Source organism: Berghia stephanieae, chromosome 4 (genome assembly GCF_034508935.2).
Source record: "Berghia stephanieae isolate SIO BIC M18660-M18661 chromosome 4, UCSD_Bste_1.3, whole genome shotgun sequence".
NCBI classification, from domain to species: Eukaryota; Metazoa; Mollusca; class Gastropoda; order Nudibranchia; family Aeolidiidae; genus Berghia; species Berghia stephanieae.
The window spans coordinates 37,747,319-37,769,535 of NC_088363.1; the positions used below are offsets into that span (position 1 = coordinate 37,747,319).

A 22,217-nucleotide genomic window follows, 5' to 3' on the forward strand; every position below is an offset into this window, starting at 1 on the left:
CCACACAAAACTTGGTGTAACCTTGAACGTTTATAATCTGGTTACAGTTTAGTGAGAATGACTCATAAACATGGATGCCAAAAAAATACAAACAAAAAACAAAAACAAAACAAAAACAAAACAACAACAACAAAAACCCCAATAATATCGATCCGAGTGACGTCAATTTCGTTTTATCTATTGATTGTATGAAGTTGACGTCACTCAGGTCTTTGTTATTGTGTTTTGCCATCCGTGTTTGTGAGAAATTCTCAATAAACTGTATTAACCAGACTATATAATTATGGGTTACACATAGTTTTGTGTATTGGTCCGTTATACAATGTAATACACGGCTGGCAATGTTATGAGCTTCTTAGCTTATTTGCCAAGCGCATACTATTTATACATCACCCCAATCTACCACCGTTTTGAGACAGTAAGTCACATAATATTTATGATATTGAATAGAAAAAAACCACGACTCCACAGGTAAATCGACAAAATAGTGCTTTATTCACCATAACACCATTTGGAGGCAGTAAGTCACATATAATATTGAATAGAAACAAAGCCCGACTCCACAGGTAAATCGACAACATAGTGCTTTATTCACCATAAAACCGTTTGGAGGCAGTAAGTCACATATTATAATATTGAATAGAAACAAAGCCCGACTGCAATGGTAAGTAGGCAAAATTATTGTGCTTTATTATTCACCACAACACCGTTTGGAGGCAGTAAGTCACACGTGATATTGAATAGAAACAAAGCCCTACTGCAAAGGTAAGTAGGCACACTTATTGTGCTTTATTATTCATCATACGCATCCTGTCAATTCTTGGCTTATCATCCCCGGCTTGACACCTGTCTACTGATTGGTCAGCATTGCCAGTTCTTTTCACATCAGCACGCCAAAGAAAATAAACACGTATCTAATCAGCAAGTCTGAAAAAGACATCATACAGAATTCATCCTTCACTGCCATTCTCAATAAAAAAAAAAAACCAACAAAAAAACGAAAAAAAAAACAAACAAAAAAACAAAAAAAAAAAAACAATCAAAAATCACACACAAAAAATATAGCAAAAGCGAACAGACAAAAAATAAAAAAAAAAACAAAACAAAACAAAAATAAAACCCCCAAAAAACCCCATCAAAAATAACCTAAAAAAAAAAAAAAATTCCAAGAGACAAATAAGCAAATCAAAACAAATCAGAGAAAAACTCTTACAAAATAAAAGTAACGAAGACATAACCAGGGACGACGATTGTAATCGCATTTCCAAACTGTTTATTTATCCAAGGTGGATGGGCGGCTATGCTTTAGTGTGTGCTTTAGAATGGTAAGAAGTCTTTTTGTATATAGATACACGAGTATTTATATTATATCATGTATTTTACAGCACTTGAGACACTTTAACGTCATTTCAGCGCAAGCAAAAAGGAAGGAGATGGGATATTATTTTTAAATGTCTATATTTTCAGAACCTTTGAACAATAGAATAAAAATAGGAGTTCCTTTATTTTTTCTGGAGTAGAAATATTTATTTCGAATAATCTGTTTTAAGACAGAAAAAAAAAGAGAACAGGATAACCCTGGCGTCCGCCGCATTGCAACGCCGTAAAATGAACAAAAATGTCTAAAATTTGTTTTGTCTATTTTGTTTGTTTGAATTTTTTTTTACTTCTTTCTGTTTTGTTATTTGGTTAAAATAAATAGGGGCTATGGACAGTAGGGGTTGAACATGTATTTCCCCGGGTGATGGTGTATGTAACACTCATGTACAGAATAACTAGCTCTAAATTTAATCCAAGAAAATCTCAAATTTAACGAGTTTAAGTAAAAAGTTTAATGTGTACATCTACTATTTTCTACAATGTAAATGTTGCTGCTCGAAGCTCGAAGAAATAAATAATAAGTGTCCCACTTTAAAACATAATACATTTTATCTCCAACCAACAATAAATGGCAGGATATATAAAATCTCTACAACTCTGACCATTTCAGAATCATATGTGACCCTTCATTACAAACAGTACTATATAGGGTTAAATATGATTTTCTTTAACGTCTGAAATATAAAATATTCGAGTTTATATGCCCTGTGAGAAAAATAAATGTATTATCTCACACTACCCAAGTTTAAACAGTGTTAAATCAAATCGTTTTCAACGCACTTTTAATTTTCGAAATCTCGTTTCACTCCAACATAACACCGTTTTCAAACGATCGGTCACAAATAGGAGGAACGAAATTGATGTCAGTCAGCTCTTTTTTATAATTTTTTTTAGCAAGACATTTTTATGATTAGGTCTCACCAAATTCTATCTGTCAGCCTGTAAACGTTTAAGGTTACACATAGTTGTGTGTGTTGGTATGTTATATCCGGCTGGCAGATGTTGTGAGTTTTTTTTAAAAACCTATCAGCATATCATTATTATAAATATTCAGACCCGAAATGAATAAATATTTAAATAAATCATCCCAAATATGCGATCTACAGACACACACTAATAAACATGTTTGCCATAAACACAACAAACCACTTCTAATCTATTCTCCATTCAGACAAATCAGAGTCCGCCATGATTTTACACCCCCGGACGTTGTAGGGACTGCGACCTGTCTCGTAAAACTATCGTTTTTATTTTATTTCCGATACCTGTTTTGGGGGGTTTGTTTTGTAAGTCAGGTAAAGGTTTTTAGCGGGCCAGCAATATTGGCAGTAAAATCATGGTCGTTTTTCCTCATAGCAAAAATATGAAAAAAATATATATATATAACCTGAATCAAAATATTATATCTGCTTAACTGGGTTAAAATATGAAGTGAAGAGTGGTTTTCCAAAACTCCCTAACTCGCTTATTTTCCCATTTTGAGATATTGAGGATTATTTTCCCTAAATTTTCTCATTCGGTCTATTATTTATTATACTTAAACTTCATATTCATACAAATCTGAAGAAATTAATGTGTAATTTGATGCTTAAGATATAATTTATATTTCAATTTTTGTCATGGATAGAAAATCTAAAAAAATTAGAAAAATGGACAAAAGGAGTTTTGGTAAACCAACCTTCAATTTTGCGATGGGATGGGCGTTATAGTGTGTTTTATATTTCGTTTTGTTTTTAATTAAATTTTTTTTGATATTTTAGAAAATATTATATTGAGCGCTGCTATAATTTTTGCCTGACAAGAGCTAAAACCAGACAAAATATCCACTTTCCTGTTAACAACATTGCAAGTAGAAGAATTTATGTCTTTTCAAGATCAACGGGACTTCTCATATATTATTGTAGACATAATCGAATCTGCTACACACTTAAAACAATTATTCTTTCAATTTGGATGGAAAGATTACTTTATTTTAACGCTGTCAATAAGTCAAAAAAAAAAAAAACATAAGTAAAGAGTGATTGTAAGATGTTAAAAACATACCAATTTCTTAAGGCAGTTTTAAAACCAAATTCTTGGACCCTCTCATAATTGAAAACCATTTATCTAAGAGCAATATATTTTACAGACAATCGATAATGATGGGTAAAATAAGAGTACTTCACAACAGCCTTCTCCAAATGAAGATTCCCCGATTAATATTGTCTAAATTTAGCTTGTTTACCTCTTAAGATTCACTGACTTTGAAGTTGTAGTGTAGTCAAAACATTATTATTAAATAATTTAGAATTACATGGCATTGGTTTAGAGAGAAAATAGGTATAACGATGTTTTTCTTGTACCGTTCACTTATCACGCGTAATCGATTTCTGTAAGTCCCCGTAATCGTAACACAAACCATTAAGTAATCAATTACCGACTTGCCTTGCATTATGCGGGTTTGAATCTAAATTTAAGACTTGATAGGAACAACCTAGGAAAATAAGATATTTTTTTTTTTGGTAAAGTAACACTTAACCCCCTCCTTACCACCCATAGGAACATCGTCACATTCGTTACGATGCAGCCAACATTTTTCTCATTCTGATTTCTTTTGTACATCATAATATTTGAACAAAAATGTTTGCTATAGTTGAATTATATTAACACTGTGTTGAAGAACTTGTTTAACAAAAACATTATGTATAGCAAGAACTAGCAGATTGTGTGTTTGAGTGAAATAAATCTATTTTTGTATAGGTTGGGTGTGAAGTTTTGGGGAAAATCCGGAAAATGGCCGGTAAGGAGAGAGTTAAAGTATTTTTTTCAGTCTTTAGCTGTGGTTGGCGTACCGGTCCTTACCACCATTTCTGTTAAGGATATTGATTTTTTTTTTTACCTGTTGAGATCTTGTTACTTTTACATAAATAAATTTTGAAAGATGTCTTTCGAAAATAAACCAGATCAAATTTTGATTAACACCATGAGACGGCTTAAACTCTTTCCTAGAATTAGCCTGCAAAAAAAAATAAAAGATTAGAATTTGACTTCCATTAGTTAACAGGGAGAGAGAATTCTTTGTCTCTGACTTAATCCTCTCCTCACCACCCATAGGAAAAATCGTCACATTCGTTACGATGCAGGCAACATTTTTCTCATTCTAATTTCTTTTGTACATCACAATATTTGAACAAAATTGTTTGCTATAGTTAAAGAATATTAACCACCGTGTTTGAGAGCTCGTATATCAGAAAAAAATTGTATAGCAAGAACTAACAGATTGTGCGTTTGAGTGAAATAAATCTATTTTTGTATAAGTTGGGTGTGAAGTTTTGGGGAAAATCCTGAAAATGGCCGGTAGGAGAGAGTTGAAGATTTCTTACGCTTAAGTTTAACTTGGTAGTCTTTTTGTTCGGGACGCAATATTTTTTTCTTTAGTTTGAATACGATATTGATGGTTGGAGGATCAAACTTCTGAAGTCCCGATATTCACGATCACGAGTCCGGTGAGAAAATGTGGGTAAAGAGCATTTTCCAAGGACTCAACTGAACGTCGTCACAAGCAGGACTTGAATTCGAGACTTATGGGTCTCAAGCCGAGTGCCATACCACCCAGCCACACATTCGTACATTAATACCTCATAAATAAACATTTATATACCCCTAACGTACTACTATACATATTTCTCTCATTATTTCAGCTATAAAAGTTCAAAAAAGTACACACAATGCACTATTGCTGGCGGTGCGGAGTGTGGGCGAAATGAATATTTTATGAACTCTCAGTTCTGTTGTACTTTGGAAAACCACGTATTAAATTTTTTTTGGCCACATATCTCGTCCTTCATATCTGGATCGATTAAAATGACTCTTATCTTGTCAAAAACTACGCGGAAGTCCCAGGTTTTAGAGTATTTGCCAAGATGAAGGTCATTTTAATCGATCGAAAATATTTGAAAGACGAGTTGTTTTTTTTCTGTCCAAAATTATAAATAAGTGTTGTATTTAGGATCGCAAAGTTTACTGTCTGTCTTTCAGTGAACCATCGAGATGAGGCAATTACTCGGGGTATTTATTGAAGTCCATTGACAAAAACCATAGTTATTAGATAATCTACTTGCTCAATTTATTGGGGTTTATTTAATTTTTTTTAGTCAACAAATTGAATGATGCACTCAGATCTACTATCACAAAAAAACTCTCTTTTTTTTCTCTTTCTCTTTGGTCAGAAAGGGGGTCCCGATAGCACAGTTGATAGATCACTCGCTTCATACGCAAAAGGACCAAGATCGACCACGGGTGCAGTCGACATTTATTCTGCCCCCCCCCCCCCTGTCCACCCAAAAATGAATGGGTAGCTGTTTGATTTGGCAGAAAGAACTTTGCGAAAGACTAACGTCTTATCCAAAGGATAGCAAGGAATTGCTATTGTCCGTTTCACGCTATTGAACCCGGGATAACCTACTATGGGCCCAATGGCTCTGAAGGACTACTTTTTTACTATTTGGACGGAAAACTTTCAAAACTAATATTGACCGATTAAAAAAACAACCCGCCTTGTCAAAAAGCCTAAAACCATTGAGTTGATTTGAAATATCAGGCTTGAAATTTTTGTGCAATTGGGGGTCATTTAAATCGCTAAATGATTTGAGTAGATAGAAGCTTTCTGGCCAAATTTCTATTATGTAATTGGTCAGAATTTGGCAAATTGGCGTATCATACACTGATGTAAAACCGATGTCAAGTCAAATAACAAAAGAATTACGTAATTTAACACTAACGTTATTTATTGTGAAATGATAGAGTTTTAGATGAAGAAAAAACCCACAACGAATCAAATGCCATGAAAGATTGGAGGGCGAATCAAGGCCACCTCTGTTTGGATTCCCGCTTCCCTATAAAAACAAATCAGGACTGACGAAATAATGAGTGAATGCGATCATACCGTCAACAACAATCACGTAGAATCGGACGTTTTAAGGTAATTATGGAGATACGCAAAGCATTTTATGTCTTATTTTTTTTAAATGTAGAGTCTATAGCTTTAGCCTCAAGAGAGCACAACATTTACTAGATGTTCTAAAATGTTGATGTCCCTATAATAGGAAACAAAAGTGTGATTTAAAAAAAAAACGGTTCCAATCTAATTGGAAGTTAGTCTTCCAGACGACTAAATCAATACCTCGTGTTAAAGATCATCTATCCTCGCTCTTATACGTCCCATAGTCATAGGATTCTGCCCATACATCCTGATCCTAAAATAGTTATCCCGCCTTATGATTCAATATGTAACCTATTTATTATTAGTCCTCGGGAGGACTGGGTACATAACATTTCCAAGAGGTTTGGAACTGGAAGAGCAGAAGGTATGACGTCTTGACTTTCTCTGCTCTATCGAAATAAATTTTTAAATCTATACATTTATTTATTGTGAAATAAAGGATTTATTGAAGAAAAAAAAGCAAAAAAAAACAAAAAAAAACAAAAAAAAAAAACAACGAATGAGATATGAAAGTTTCGAGAACGAATCAAGTTTACGTCTGTTTGGATTCCCGCTTCCCTATAAAAACAAATCAGGACTGACGAAATAATGAGTGAATGCGATCATACCGTCAACAACAATCACGTAGAATCGGACGTTTTAAGGTAATAACGGATATACGCAAAGCATTTTATGTATTTTTTTTTAAATGTATAGCCTTGGCCTCAAGAGAGTACAATATTTACTAGATGTTCTAAAAACCCTTTGCACGAACCTGTAATCTGAAACAAAAGCGTTATTTTTTTTAAAAAACTGGTTCGATTCTCATTGGATGTGTAAAGACAGGCTTCCTGAGAACCTGTTGTTGCTGTAATTTTAAACAAAAGCGTTATTAAAAAAAACTGGTTTGATTCTCATTAGATGTGTAAAGACAGGCTTCATGAGGACTTATACATACCGTGTATAATTGATCTTCTGGTTCCAAAATGATAATTTTAATATAACTGATTTATATCGGTCGTGAGTAAAGGGCATCCATCATCGATCTTTTACGCCCCGTAACCCTTTTAACCTGCCTATATCTACATCCTGCTAATAAAATAGCGCGATTCGAACCATAAACGTTCCGATCTTAAGGCGAGTACTATACCACTAGACCACATAGCCTCCATTTTATTGCACGACAAGACAACAATGTAACTCACGGCCGGCTACCAATCGTTGCGTACTGTCATTACCAGTGCCAGGATAGCTTAAAGTACAGATCGACGAACAAAGTAAAACAGGTTGACCGTAAATTCCAAGAGAATGATTTGTTACGGCCGATGACAAGTCGTTCCCGACTGAAATCGGTAAAGAAGTAGGGCGGCCGTAAATAAGATTTGCATAACAGATCGGGGGAAATGGACAAAGGAAAAAACACCCCAACAGCTGCCGATTGATGTCTGAATAAAAGATTGGAAACAACAACAATGGCCGTTGCGCTGCCTGGCAACCGGAAATTAAAAGTACGTTCCCTGCAACCGTTGCGTAACATAGTAAATATCACACAATAAAACATTTCGGACACAAATCAATAGAGATACGACAAAGTTGCTAGAATCTGACGTGGACTGACAAAAATAATGAAAAATAATAGCTTTATATCCACAAACTGTGCTCAAAGCGCTTTACAAGGGGTCCCCGGTCAACAGCAACATTTAAAATGTAGGACGGAACTTAACGCCTGTTAGGCGATATTACAAATTTTCGGACAAAGACAGCGCTGTTACACCTGAGCACGGGAGAGAAAGTGAGTAAAGAGCCTTTTCCAAGGACTCAACACTGACAAAAGTACTGACAAAAATAATGAATGTGCGGTTATCTGGTCTATTGGTATGACACTCGATTTCGGATCGGAAGAGGTCCTAAGTTCGAGCCTCGCTCGGCGCATAGTTGAGTCCTTGCAAAATGCTCTTTACTCACATTCACCAACCGTACTCAGGTGTAAAAAGAGTACCTGGCCGTTAACAGCGTTGTCTCTGTCGGAAAAAAAACAACAAATTTGCAATACCGCCTAGCAAGCGTCATTCTTGCTCTACGTGCTACGTTTTACTGTTGGTCTGGGACACCTTGTAAAGCGCTTTGATCACATTTAGTGGACACTGCGCTATATAAAAGTTCAGGTTTTGTTTTGTTTTTTTAATGAAATGGTGGGCAATCAATCGATAATTGAAGTCCTAATCGGATAATGTTTAACGCTCCTGAGAAACAAATCCCTTGTTACATACCGGAGATGTGATTAAGCGTCGGTGGCCACGAGTACGCAATCGTATGCTGACATAGCGCTTTTGAATAATAACATTTATTTTAGAAAGGGCAACAACAACAACAACAAAAAATGAACTCTTTTTGAGGAATGACAATGAACATCAAAAGTTTTTTTAAATTGTTGAACTCGAGACTTTTTTGAACCTTTGGGTCTCGGAATTTTTGGGCGTTTTTGGAGTCAGTTTGATGGACTAAACGTTTTCAGTTCAATTTTTAAAATGGCGATTTGTAAGTGTATACGAGTACTCTGGCGTGCTCTTGAAAAATACATAGTTAGAAATTTGGCCAGAAAACTCGTCTTTCAAATATCACGAATCCCCAGGTTTGAATGTTTTTGCTAAAACGAGGGTCATTTAAATCGATCGATATTTGAAAGATTTGTTTTCTGGCCAAATTTCTAAACATGTGTGTTTCAAGAGTACAGCAATACTGTGGATGAAATGATAACAAAATATAGATGTATAAAGATTAATTAAGAAATACTGTAAAGCTGAATTGTCTCCGTGAGAGGATGTGTGGCTGAAAGAAGCTGAGGAGAAAGGAACGTATCTGTCTTCGTTTATTAAATTGGAGCTTACATTTCAATGCTTACCGTTTTTTTTCTCCAATTGATTTAGAGTATTTTGCGCGATGGTTTCACCCACCTCAGACTCTAAAAAGTAAACAATTCTTTGTCATTCTTATGTTAAAAGACATTCCCTATGTTTTTGTAAAAAAAATTCCGTAAACTAGAATAGAGTTCTCGTGTGTGTGTGTGTGTGTGTGTTTATGTGTGTATATTTGTGTGTGTTTGTGTATGTTTTGTTTGTGTGTCTGTTTGTGTGTGTTTTTGTTTATGTGTATGCGTGTTTGCGTGTTTATTTAGCAATGACTATCCCGCACAAATCTTTGGGCCTCTTTTTCTCTCACGAAGTGCCCGAATTCGCGTCAAAATATGGGACGAAGCCGTTTCGTATATGCTATTTTAAAAAATTAATTACGACGCTGTTTATCAATGAATATGACTGACAGTTGGCACACAGTTAGAAAAAAGGTCATTTTAGATTATGTCAAGCGACAAAACTTGTGCGATTACCAGAAGACCGTTAAAAATAGATTTTTACTCTTTGGAGTAAAATATTTCTAAAACTACCGGATCTTGAGGTTTTGTCGCTGACAAGGTAATACATGAACATTTCTTCTTTTTGGTTGTAAAATTTCATATGAATATGACGAGTACGTTTCCCGTATTTTACAAAACACCATCCTAATTTGCTCTTCAAGTTTCAATCTTTTAATCCACTTATTTCGCAAGATAAAACCAAAGGTCGAAAAAAAATACCGAAAAAGCGTCCCATATTTTCGCGTTTTTTTCCTCTTTGCGGGTCATCCAAATAAATGACACCTTTGAAACTGCATAACTTGTTTATCTATGAATGGATTTTCAAAATTCAAAAACATTTTTACTCAGTGGAGATAGGGCTTTGATTTTAGACAAAAAGAGAAAAAAACATTTTTCATAGTCATTGCTAGTTTATTTGTTTGTGTGTGTGTGTGCTTGTGTGTGTGAGGGTTGTTTTTGTGTTTGTGTGTCTGAGAGGTTGTTTATTACTCTCTCTCTCTCTCTCTCTCTCTCTCTCTCTCTCTCTCTCTCTCTCTCTGTGGTGTGTGTGTGTGTGTGTGTGTGTTTGTATATGTTAACATATGAGGAATTTGCTCTTTCCTTTAATTTTGTTTTTTTATTTTTTCATGTCTTTTTCCCATTTTGTCAGGATTTGTTTTTTTACTTCATATTTCTATGAATCAATGTCTTCTTTAAAAAAAAAGTATCAGCAAATATAAAGTCTGAGATTCCAAAGGTCTATGTACATCTAGCAGGTTAAAGGTCAGATGAATTCATAAATATGTGAAGATTTTAAAAATCTTGAAAAATGGAGGTGAAAAAACAAGTTTGTTAATTGTACAGTAGCCAGTTCTTTAAGGTTGTTGGCCTGTGTGTGTGTGTGTGTGTGTGTGTGTGTGTGTGTATTGACATGACGGCCATTGGATGGTGATTAGTATAGATAGTATGCAGATGACGTCACTCAGGCCTTTGTTATTGTTTTTGCCATCCGCGTTTGTGAGTTGTTCTCACTAAACTGTATTAACCAGACTATAAAAGTTCATGGTTACACAGAGTTTGTGTGTTGGTCCGTTATACTTCCGGATGGCAATGTTGTGAACTCCTTGGCCAAGCGCATTCTATCTATACAGAAACGATGAGTGCCATGGTCAACCGCTAACTGTTCTTTTTGTTTCATTATTTTCAAGATTTGGTCGTACTGGGTCATATTACTTTGTAGTTTTAAGCGTGTAAATCAAATGAATACGACATGAATATATAAATAAAATCACAGCATACAGTAACCTGGAAATAAAACCTATGTTGTGCCTGGAGATTGAATCATCATGGCATAAACAAACAAAATAATGGTCTGTGAATATTGACCTGGATAGGTGAGAAACGCCTGACATAATATTATCATAATAATCATCTCTACGTGTTTTAACCTACCAACAAGCTACCACAGCGTAGTAAAAACCAGTATTACTGAACACGAGTCAATTTCTAAATAATACTTTCATTATAGATAGTATGCGCTTGGCTAAGAAGCTCATAACATTGCCATCCGGAAGTATAACGGACCAACACACAAAACTGTGTGTATCCATGAACGTTTATAGTCGGGTTAATACCGTTCAGTGAGCATTACTCATAAACGCGGATGGCAAAAACAATAACAAAGACCTGAGTGACGTCATCTTCTATCTATAGATAGAATGAAGTTGACGTCACTCGGGTCTTTGTTATTGTTTTTTTCTTGCAATCCAAGATTATGAGTAATTCTCACTTAACTGTGTTAACCAGACTATGCGCAACACACACTGGAGACTGACTCCGACGACCCGGCACTGCCGTCCTCTGCCGTCTTCCGGATAAAGACGTCGGGCACGGAAAAAAATATCAAAAATAAAGAGAAAAGCTGGTAGACTTACCCATACCAAGCACCCGATGTCCTCTGCCGTTTTGTTTATATTTTTGAGCTTGCATGGGTAGGTCTAGCGGCTCTTCTCTTTATTCTTAGTATTTAGTCCGTACCCGACGTCTTTATCCGGAAGACGGCAGAAGAGTTCTGTTTGTTGGTTTGATGGCAATGTTGTGAGCTTCTTAGCCAAGCGAAAACTATCTATAATGATAGTCTTGAATGTACACATATAACACACACAACCACCCAAGTGCTTTAAAGCAATGGAAATATCATAATAGTATATAATCCTGTTCTTCAGTCACTTATTTAATAGTTGAAAATACATGTTGATAGATGAACAAGACAAACGTTTTGGGCAAAATAGTTACATGTGAAATAAATGCTAAGGTTACATTACTATTTTTTAAATTCAGCTTTTATATAGCGCAATATCCACTAAACGTGCTCAAAGCGATTTACAAGAGGACCCTGGCCAACAGCAACACTTAACATATAGGAGGTAACATGGCTCCTGTTAGGCGATAATACTATTTTTTCGGACAGAGACAACGCTGTAAATGGTCGGGTACTCATATTACACCTGAGTCTGGTGAGAGAATGTGAAAAAGAGCCTTTTCCAAGGACTCAACTATGCGCCGAACCCAGGACCTTCCGCTCCGAAAACGAGTGTCATACTTCAAGACCACATGCCAGTGTGACGCTTTGGGTAACTTTTCATGCTTCCTTTTCAACAGCCTTATATTTAAAATGCGAATGATAAAATGACGTTAAAGAAATGAAAATCAGAGATGCCAAATTTGGGTTAGAACATTCTAAGAAACTGATTCTATTGTTAACATCTCAACGATCCCGACGTATAACCGTTTAGAGCTAGAGGCGGATGGTCACATCTTTATATATTCTATATCCCCCCGTAGGTAATTTTTATGATACGCTTTATAATAATACCCTTTTGCCATGATTGGTGACATGTTACACTATATGACCTGTGTGTCATTGATATGTGGACCCCGTGTCAATCCAGTGATTAGTTTCCCCCCCCCCCCCACCCCTATTTCAATGACTATTGATTTACTGTAACCCGAACATGTCATGTTTTACCATTACTACTATGCTGCCGTACTCTGGAAAAATACATATTAAAAAATATGGCCAGAAAACTCGTCCTTCAAATATCGATCGATTTAAATGACTCTCATCTTGGTAAAAACTCTCAAACCCGGGACTTCGCCGAAGTCCCGGGCTTGAGAGTTTTTGCCAAGATGAGAGTCATTTAAATCGATCGATATTTGAAGGACGAGTTTGCTGGCCAAGTAAATAAATATGTGTTTTTCCAGTATACGGCAGTATAGGGTTTGTTGTTTTTTCAATGAAATCCGAGAATCACCTCACAGTTCACCGCCTCCCTAAAGCGGTCAGAGTGAATGATAGCCGCCGACTACTTATAATTCATTTACAATAATTCTACCCTGATAAACTTGATTGTTTTAATTGATTATTTTTCCCTTTATTCTCTTAATCAATAAAATATCAAGTTAATCGCAGGATAAGCCAGTTTAAATTGTGGACGACAAGTGTGATGTCAAACAAGCTGGTTCCTATTTGGTTGGAAGTGTAAAGCCACTTTTTGGGAAGACTGGGTATATATCTTGTGTAATCCATCATCTGGTGTCAGAGTAACGACATCTTATTTTCTAGACTAAATATACGCTGGTCGTCAATAAAGATCCTCCATCCTCCCTCTTTTACGTCCCATAATCCTAAGAATCTGCCTATACATCTTGCTACTGAAATAGTTATATCGCCTGTATGTAACCTTTTCATTATTAGTACCTACTCGGAAGGACTGGTTATATACTCACTCCCAAGGATTTAGGAACCAAAAGAGTAGAGTATTTGATGTCACGACTTTTCTTCACTATTATCATGTCATCGCTTTTTTAAATAGAAAAATATATAAAGTAAAGAATATGTCTAATATGTGAGTCATGAAAATATTGCTGCTTGAAGCTCGAATGAAAAAAAATACGATAAGTGTTGAATTGTAAGCTTCATATTATTTGAGGAAGACAGATTACTGTGGACTTTTCGGGTTTCCCCTTTATCAACAAAACAAGATGAATGAAACACTACAGAGGAATGAGATAATATGATAGTGGCATTGTTAAAGTGAATAAAACCTTAACAACGGAGTTGTTACATTCATATTGGTTAATCACTTAAAAATAAGGAAAAGTGCCGTCTATTTGCTTTACATGTTTGTATCCTTCAAAACTGATTCTGTGTATTAACGAATGGTTTTGAATTGGGTTTAAAATTGAAATACTTTGTCGAAATATTTCAATGGGGAAGATGCTGAGATGAACGGTCGAAAGAATAAAGTATTGTATCTTGCTGCATTTCTACAATGCAGAATGTTACGTCAATTGGGGGGAATGTTCGGCACATTTTACTCATGTGGACCGACCGACCTTTTGCAGAGTCAGTTGATCAATAACATGGAAATGTAGTAAAGGTCTCCAACTCTGAAAAATAAAGAGATTTCTATAATATCGGCATGAAAACTTGCCCTTCAAATATCGATCGCCCAAAAATACACCCACATCCATTCAAAAACTACCAAACCTGGGACTTAAAGGAGTCTTCGAGAATATATTAATAAATTCCCTTTATTCATCCCTAAGGAGATTTTTTTCTTTCGGATCTATTCCAGGGGAAGACTGGAATAACACTTTCAGCCGCAGTTCAGCGCCGCAAATTGAGCTAAGGCTAGGTGACTTGCTCAAGGCCACACAGCGCGATGGATAGTCGAACTCTGTACATTTCGAGAAGACCGTACCGCTGAGCCAACGCTATCCCAGGATTGAGTTGTTGACAAGATGAGAGCCCTAATCGATCAATATTTGAAGGACCAGTTTTCTGACCAAAATATTTAGAAATGTTGTTTTATTTTTTATTATTAAAGAGTACGGCAATGCCCTTTGTTGTCCCTGAATCGGCAAGCATGTCAACGAGAATGCTTTTCTTTTTATTCGTTTGTTACGTTGTCAGAAAAACACACGAGACAGAAGCATAAAATGTCTACCCCGCATCATCCATTATTCAAATCATGACTGGCTTTCTATGATAGTATTGACGTACTCTGGAAAATAACCATATTTGAAAATTTGGCCAGAAAACTCGATCGATTTAAATGACTCTCATCTTGGAAAAAAAATATCCATCCTGGGACCTTCCAATGCCTTTCTTAGACGCAGGTTTAATAGTTTTTGCCAAAATCATTGTCATTTAAATCGATCGATATTTGACGGACGAGTTTATTGGCCAAATTTTTAAATATGTTTTTTTCTTTCTCCGAGTACGGCTGAGTATCTACTCAATTGCTGTTTACAGATCGGACAGAAACCAATAAGCTGTTAGCTGTCGTAGTTTGGAAAAACACGTATTTAAAATTTGGCCAGAAAACCCTTCCTTCAAATAAAATATCGATGGATTTCAATGACCCTCATCTTGGCAAAAACTATCAAACCGAGAATAAAGAAGGACATTGCAAGGTTCCAAATTTGAGAGCTTTTTTTAAAAAACCAAAATGAAGGTCATTTAAATCGATCGGTATTTGGAGGACGAGTTTTCTGGCCAACTTTTTTAAACACGTGTTTTTGCAAAGTACGACAGTTAACTGGATAAATAATTCAACAGGGAAAAGGACATTTTACAGATTTTTTTAAAAATGTGAACAATTTTATGCTACTCGTTTCGGATACGGGGGAGGCGAAGTGGCTAAATCGTTAAGGCATTGAAATGTAACCGTGAAGGACCTGGTTTCGAGCTCCACTTTAGACATTTTCATCTTTTCTTCCTTGGGCAAGATAAATCCCCCCCCCCCTACATTTGCAACAGTGGTGATTCGTTTAGACGTCAGTCGTCAACAATACCTCTTTATTAGTCTTCAACAGTCGTGACATTCACTTCCCTCGTAATGACGCATGGTAACTTAGTAACTGGTTCTAAACTGTCGGAACAATGGCGGACGCCATTATAAAATACTTTTCCGACGAGCATAAAAGTGTATCCAGAGAAGAAAAACATTATAAATCTGATCATGTTTTGACTCTTATACATTCTATTCTGATCACATGACATGTGAAAAAGTTCTATCCAGCCTGAAGAATAAAGAGTACCGATTTTCTTTGTTTAGAACCAAGCTGCTCGTTTAGGGCATGGGTGGACGTGACATCAGACTAGTGATTCCTATTGCTGCACTTCATCCTGCTAACGACGTTTCCTGTAATGAGGATAATGATTTGTTTACCCGTAGACTATTAGCCTGGTTTCTTCATTTCTATCTTATCTCGAACACTCAATCTGCTTTTTTTCTAAAGTAGGCGATCCAAGAATAACATGGGATTTTTGGTTGTTTTTTTGGACACAAAATAGAAGGTATTCAGTTGGACAACCGTTTTGCTTAGAGAAAAGATTGCGAAAAGACTAATATAGGCTACTGCCTTTAAAAAATAGGGCAACGTGGGCGAGCGATATGACATTTGATTCGTACCCATAACGAACCTATTTCGAAGAACAGTGAAAGTGACCTTAGGCAAGTCACTTCGCCTTAGCCCATATGTGGCGCTGCACTGCGATTTGGTGCGTGGGCTATTGAAAGGTTGATGACTTACTGAACGTAGGGATCGATATTATAAGTAAAACATTTTGACCAAGATTTAAGCTTTCATATCGTTTGTTTTTTTTCTTCTTTTCAAGGCGAGTGTGCTACCACTGAGTATTGGGGATCGAATACATTTTATGTAATAAAATACAACATCAAACTCTTGAAACGGATGTGGTCCAGTTATATGACACTCGCCTTCGGATCGGAAGGTCCTGGGTTCGATTCTCGAGCGCTGTATTGTTGAATAATTGTTAAAGGCTCTTTACTCGCATTCTCTCACAGTACTAAAGTGTAAAATGAGTACCTGACCATGAACAACGAAGTCTCTGTCCAAAAAAGAATGCATCATGTCTTGTTCCACATTTTAAGCGTTGATATTAACTATCACTCTTTGTAAAACGCTTTGAGCTGTTTAGTGGAAATTTTTCAATATAAAAGCTCATGTTTTTATTTTATTAAATGATTCTATTCATACTTTTCATAATTTTTCCTTTCTTTTTTATTCCTTTCACCTATACAGAGTGACAAGTAAAGCGTGGACGACCTTCCTAGCCATTCACATGAACACAACGCTCATTTCTCACACGTCATCAATATGGCTGGGCGTCATCATGGCTGCCATGAGGTACTTCTTCGTACGTCCTACGGCAAGGGGTGCTGAAACGCTCAGCCTACGGTCGACTTTGATCTTCATCATCGTCACCTTCCTCAGCGCGGTCCTGCTTCTCGTACCCAACTGTCTAGCAACCAGGATCGTATCCTGTTACAACAACAACACCGGGATGGTCAACTGGCATCTGAAATCTCCAACGTTTGGCGACGGCATTGATCTACTTAATACGATTACGTTTTTCATCTACCCCGTGGCAGGCAAGATTATTCCCTGCACTCTGATATCCATATTTGGCGGGCTATTACTCCATACTCTAAGCGAGACGGATAAGAGAGCTCGAAGACTCAAGGGAAATAACAACAACAGCGGAAACGGAAACGCCCAGACAAGAAGGACAACCATCATGCTTTTAGCTATAATCGCTCTGTACATTATAGCTGAACTACCGCAGTCTATCCTGGTTCTTCTGTGTATATTTGTCACTAATTTCTGGAAAGATGTATACTACCCTTTGAGTGACTTCATCGACCTCCTATCTCTAATCAACGCTTCCATAAACTTCTTTACCTATTATACAATGAGCTCCCAGTTCCGGAAGACGTTAAAAGAGACTCTCTGCACATGCTCTAAATCAGTGTCCTGCAAATGCTGTGGGAAGGACAACAACAACGCCCTAAGGAGCACCAAATACTCTAAGGCACCTCCAGTTCCAGTGTGATTTATTTATTTACAATATAGAACATTGGATTTCATGACATTAGTCTATCGAAATATGGGTAAAATAACATCCCAGATAAATTTTCATAGTGATTTTATACCCACTTACATATTAGGTTTAACCATTTAGACAATAACCATGGAAAAAAAAACATTGTTATCATTGTGGAAAACAGATCACGAGCTTTAGAAGTGTGATTTGTATGGAATGAACAATATATAAGGAATAAAGATTGATATTTCCATTGAATTCTATACAGTCAAAAGTAGAGGATAGCGCATACTACGTACATAACAGCACAACAACTATCTATCAATCTTTATGGTGATTTATATAATTTTGTTATTGACATTGACATGGTTTTCTGTCGCTTACAAATTTGTTTTGGAAGGTTTGAAAAATATATTTAAATTTGTTACGCACGTGACCTTCGTGCAACATGCGATTAACATATCTTTGGATCATCATGTGATAATGAGTTGATTAAACAAGGGAATCACGTGTAGTGCAGGTCAAAGTCGTATGGCTGCCAAGTAAAATCTTCGCATAGCCTGTTTACATCTAGTGATGTCACATTTAATTTTGCATTTTTGAATCTATGTTTGACAACGAGAATAAGATGTACGGTATTGTGTGGTACTTAAAACTAACGCCATAATGTGTCATAGTATTAATTACGTAACTGTACTTAATCAATCATTTGAATTCTGTCGTTCTCTTTTTTTTAATGTATATAAAATTTTGACCAGAAATCTCGTCCTTCAATAATCGATCGCTTAAAATGACTCTCATCTTGGCAAAACTCTCAAACCTGGGGCTTACGAAGTCCTAGGTTTAAGAGTTTTTGCTAAGATGAAGGACATTTCTATTGATCGGTATTTGAGGGTTCAGATATCAGGGCAAAATTTTTAATGCGTGATTTTTTTTTTCAGAATTCCGCAGTATTGTTGATAACGTATACTGCAATACTGTAATTTAATATTCAAATAGGAATGGGTCGGATGAAGATGTGAAATGCCGTTTTTTGACACGATTTAACGAATCGACACCTTAATGTGTTCAAGATTGGGACCAAAAGGGAAATAACTTAGATTATTATTTTGACCAAGCCTATTAAAACAGTATTAATTTTTATTTAAAACATCGTTTAAAATTTAGCAGAATTCGTACACTTTATTTGAATTAAATGTCTCCATAAAGGAGAATATGATATGTATGTTTGGTTGCTGCTTACTGACCCTTTTCACGATTTTCCACATAAATTTTCACCCCTATCCAACATATATACTGATTTAAAAAAAAACAAAGACTCTGACTAAAAAAAGAAAAGCATGCTAAACCATACCTAATTTTGTTCAGATAAACGAGCTGTGCAACACAGCATAAGCCCTAATAACTTTAAATTTTGTATTTACAAAAGGTTTCTGAATGAGAAAAATGATGTATCGTTGCGAATGTGATGACTTTGTAAGGCGGAAGGGGGACAGGGGAAGGTGGAGTGTATATATATATATTATTATATTATATATTATATATATTATATATATTAGTAGACAAACGCCTTTAGGAGGTTTTATATAATTTTGACATTAAACAGACGCGGTACATATATACAGGTCTGACATCCGAATGTAATTATTGGACCTGATTAACATTGTTGTAATGAAGAATAATTTGTGTCATCTTTTGAGATTTTCATTTCAGCAATGAGCCCATAATAAGATAAGGTTTGATAAAAAGATCTTTAGTTATCCATTTCTGGAAAGTTACGTTGGGTACTTTGCCATAGACTAATGCACTTCTGAAAAGAATTAAGCAAATAAATTCTATGACAATAAAAATATTATAGTATAGTGCATTTGAATTGAATTCATGAAGTATATAGTACGAGATCAATGAGGTTGGCCACATTACAATTTTGTGGAGTTTTCTTTGATTTGATGCGTCCTGCAGCACGTAAATATCACATTACTTGCAGGTCAGATATTCTATACACATTCAATAACACCAGGATATATTAGATTTCCTCAAATCGCCTCTTAACTGGACATGGCAGAACAGCATCAAATATGTGCAGATGGAAACTTGGAAACAGTGGTACCTACCAGAAATGTCAGGCAGCCCCAGAGACCAGCGATTACATCGTCCTCAACTGTCCAGTCACTAAACTTGAAGGTGGCTACGAAACCTTAGGGCGGAGGAAGATTTTAGAAGCTGGGTTGACGAAATAAATTAGGTGTAGCATACGCTACTACTACTACTACTACTACTACTACTACTACTACTACTACTACTACTACTACTACTACTACTACTACAACTATGACTACTACTACTACTACTACTACTACTACTACTACTACTACTACTACTACTACTACTTCTACTACTATACAATAGTTCTAGAAATAGCATTGAGTTAGAAAATGTTTTCTATTGTTGTGTACACGCCACAATATATTCCGTTGTGTTTCTGAAGGGGAAAGGGGGGGGGGGCGTCTAGTTGATATAGTATAGTAGAATACTCATTGTTATTTGTGACCCGTGGTCTCATGCCGGTATGAGAACAGAGAGTACTACATGTTCAGATGGCTCTGGTGAACGAGTTACTACTTTCTACAAATCTCCATTATCCTTTGTTAACATCACAACAGACCTGGCATAGAACCATTGAGAGACGTTTTGTCACATATCAATGGCGGGCGGAAGCCCCAATTTTCACGATCAGCTGATCAAAACTCTGAAGTCTAATAATGACTAGGGTTAGAGACGATCTTTTTTGGGATCGTGGATAGCTCATACGGTAGAGTCACGCTTTCACCGGCCAGGCGGAGGCAGTTGTCGTACCAATAAGGTCGCAGGTTCAAACCCCCATCCCCGCCGCGTAAAATTGTTATTCTCTATGGTCTTCTGGCACTTTTCTACTCACCTCATCTCTTGTTGAAGTCTACATACGTTCTTTTTTTATCTATCTGGGGCAGATCAGACCTCTGGTGACAATGCCGGACGTAGCACTTACCCGAAACCAATGAGTGAAATTAAAGAGGAAATTGCTTGTTTAGGAGCAAAGCACAGTATAAATCAATATGGGATATAACTACATTATTTTTATTTTGCTTCAATTAACTTTGATTAACCCGGGATTCGATATTCTATCTGAGAACAAGAGGTTGAAATGAAGTCTACCTTTGATGACTGAATCGATAATTAACATGACACAATAATGATTATCGACGTAAATTGAAGCATGAACTAATTGAATATTTGATTGAAATTAAACATTAGCAATCAAGAAAGGCGATGTTACATGTACAATTGGTTGAATTGACAATTGACACAGAAACAATCCCAGAGCAACAAATTTCCATTTCAAAGAATGATGTCGATATTTGATATCGATTTTTTTCTGTCTTTTTGGGATGCTTTTAATTAATTTACCCGTAAAAATTTCCCGACGGTTTGAAATATGTGATCCGCAATCACAAAACAGTGTTATTTTTGAGTAAACAAAATTCCAGAAGAATCGTTTTAAAGTTCAGATGACAAAAAATGTGAAAGATAGCATTTTTATCCTCCTCCTCCTCCTCCTCTTTCCTCCTCCTTCTTCTTCTTCTTCTTAGAAGAAGAAACGATAAGAAATGTAAGAAAGGTCAATGAGGTTAAGAGCGATCATAGTTTAACATTTTAAAATCAGCACCGTTAGAAATAAATAGATGTTAAACTAATGCTGCAAATGGTCTGTTCAAACACGGAAATACACATATAAATTACAAGCCATTTTTTAAAAGTTCCAACTCTATGAGTCTATCATTTTGGGGATTACATCATTTGTTGTTCTTTTTGGTCTCCCTTTTTAAACTTTTTTTTCTTTGTTGTTGTTGTTGTTGTTGTTTTAAATGGCATTTATTTTTCATCTTGGTCAGTTTACGGATACCAAATGTGACCCCTCGTCTCAAATCGGTAGTAAGTCGGGATGATTAAGATGCTGAAAATGGAATTAGTAGCCAGAAATATCAGACTTAAGTAGAGTTTATATGCTTTATAGAGGAGAAGTAATATCATATTATTTTACTGTGCTAAATACCAAGGGTTCATATTTTTGGCCAGTTTAACTATAATTTGACTTTTTAGCATCTGCTCCATTCCGACATAATCCAATTTTGAAACGGGGGGGGGTGTCACAAATTCGCCTGTGTTTATTTCCTTAGTCATTCAATGCTAATAGTTCAATCGGTTATAAACCTTTCAAAATAATTATTGATGCCTATGTTCTTATTATTAGTGGCCCGTTGCCTCAAATCGTTGTAATGTCTTGAAGTACCAGATATGAATGAATATGGATGTGCTGTCTCTATGGACGCTTGCCATGAATATGTGTGTGTGTGTGTGTGTGTGTGTGTGTGTGTGTGTTACTTCGAATGTGACAGTCTGTTTCTCGTATCCAGTTAGTAATTTGTTTCCATAAATCTTTGTCCAGTGCAAATGTTCTTAGCTTTTGAAATGCATCAAGTGTGCAATGTGCTGAGGCAATTCGATGTTTACATTGTGTTGTTGAAATC

The 22,217-nt window shown here is 36.0% G+C and overlaps 1 protein-coding gene across 2 annotated transcripts in view; it reads left to right on the forward strand.

Annotated features, from left to right (window-relative positions):
- The window catches only part of LOC144971999 (G-protein coupled receptor dmsr-1-like), a 91,469-nt gene extending 72,504 nt beyond the window's left edge, over window positions 1–18,965 (forward strand). For both annotated transcript variants that reach the window (XM_078913079.1, XM_078913080.1), the window contains one exon: window positions 16,848–18,965. In XM_078913079.1, coding sequence (XP_078769205.1) covers window positions 16,848–17,658 — 811 coding nt within the window. In that variant the 3' untranslated portion in view covers window positions 17,659–18,965. The remainder of the gene's footprint in view (window positions 1–16,847) is intronic.
- Window positions 18,966–22,217: the final 3,252 nt, after the last annotated feature.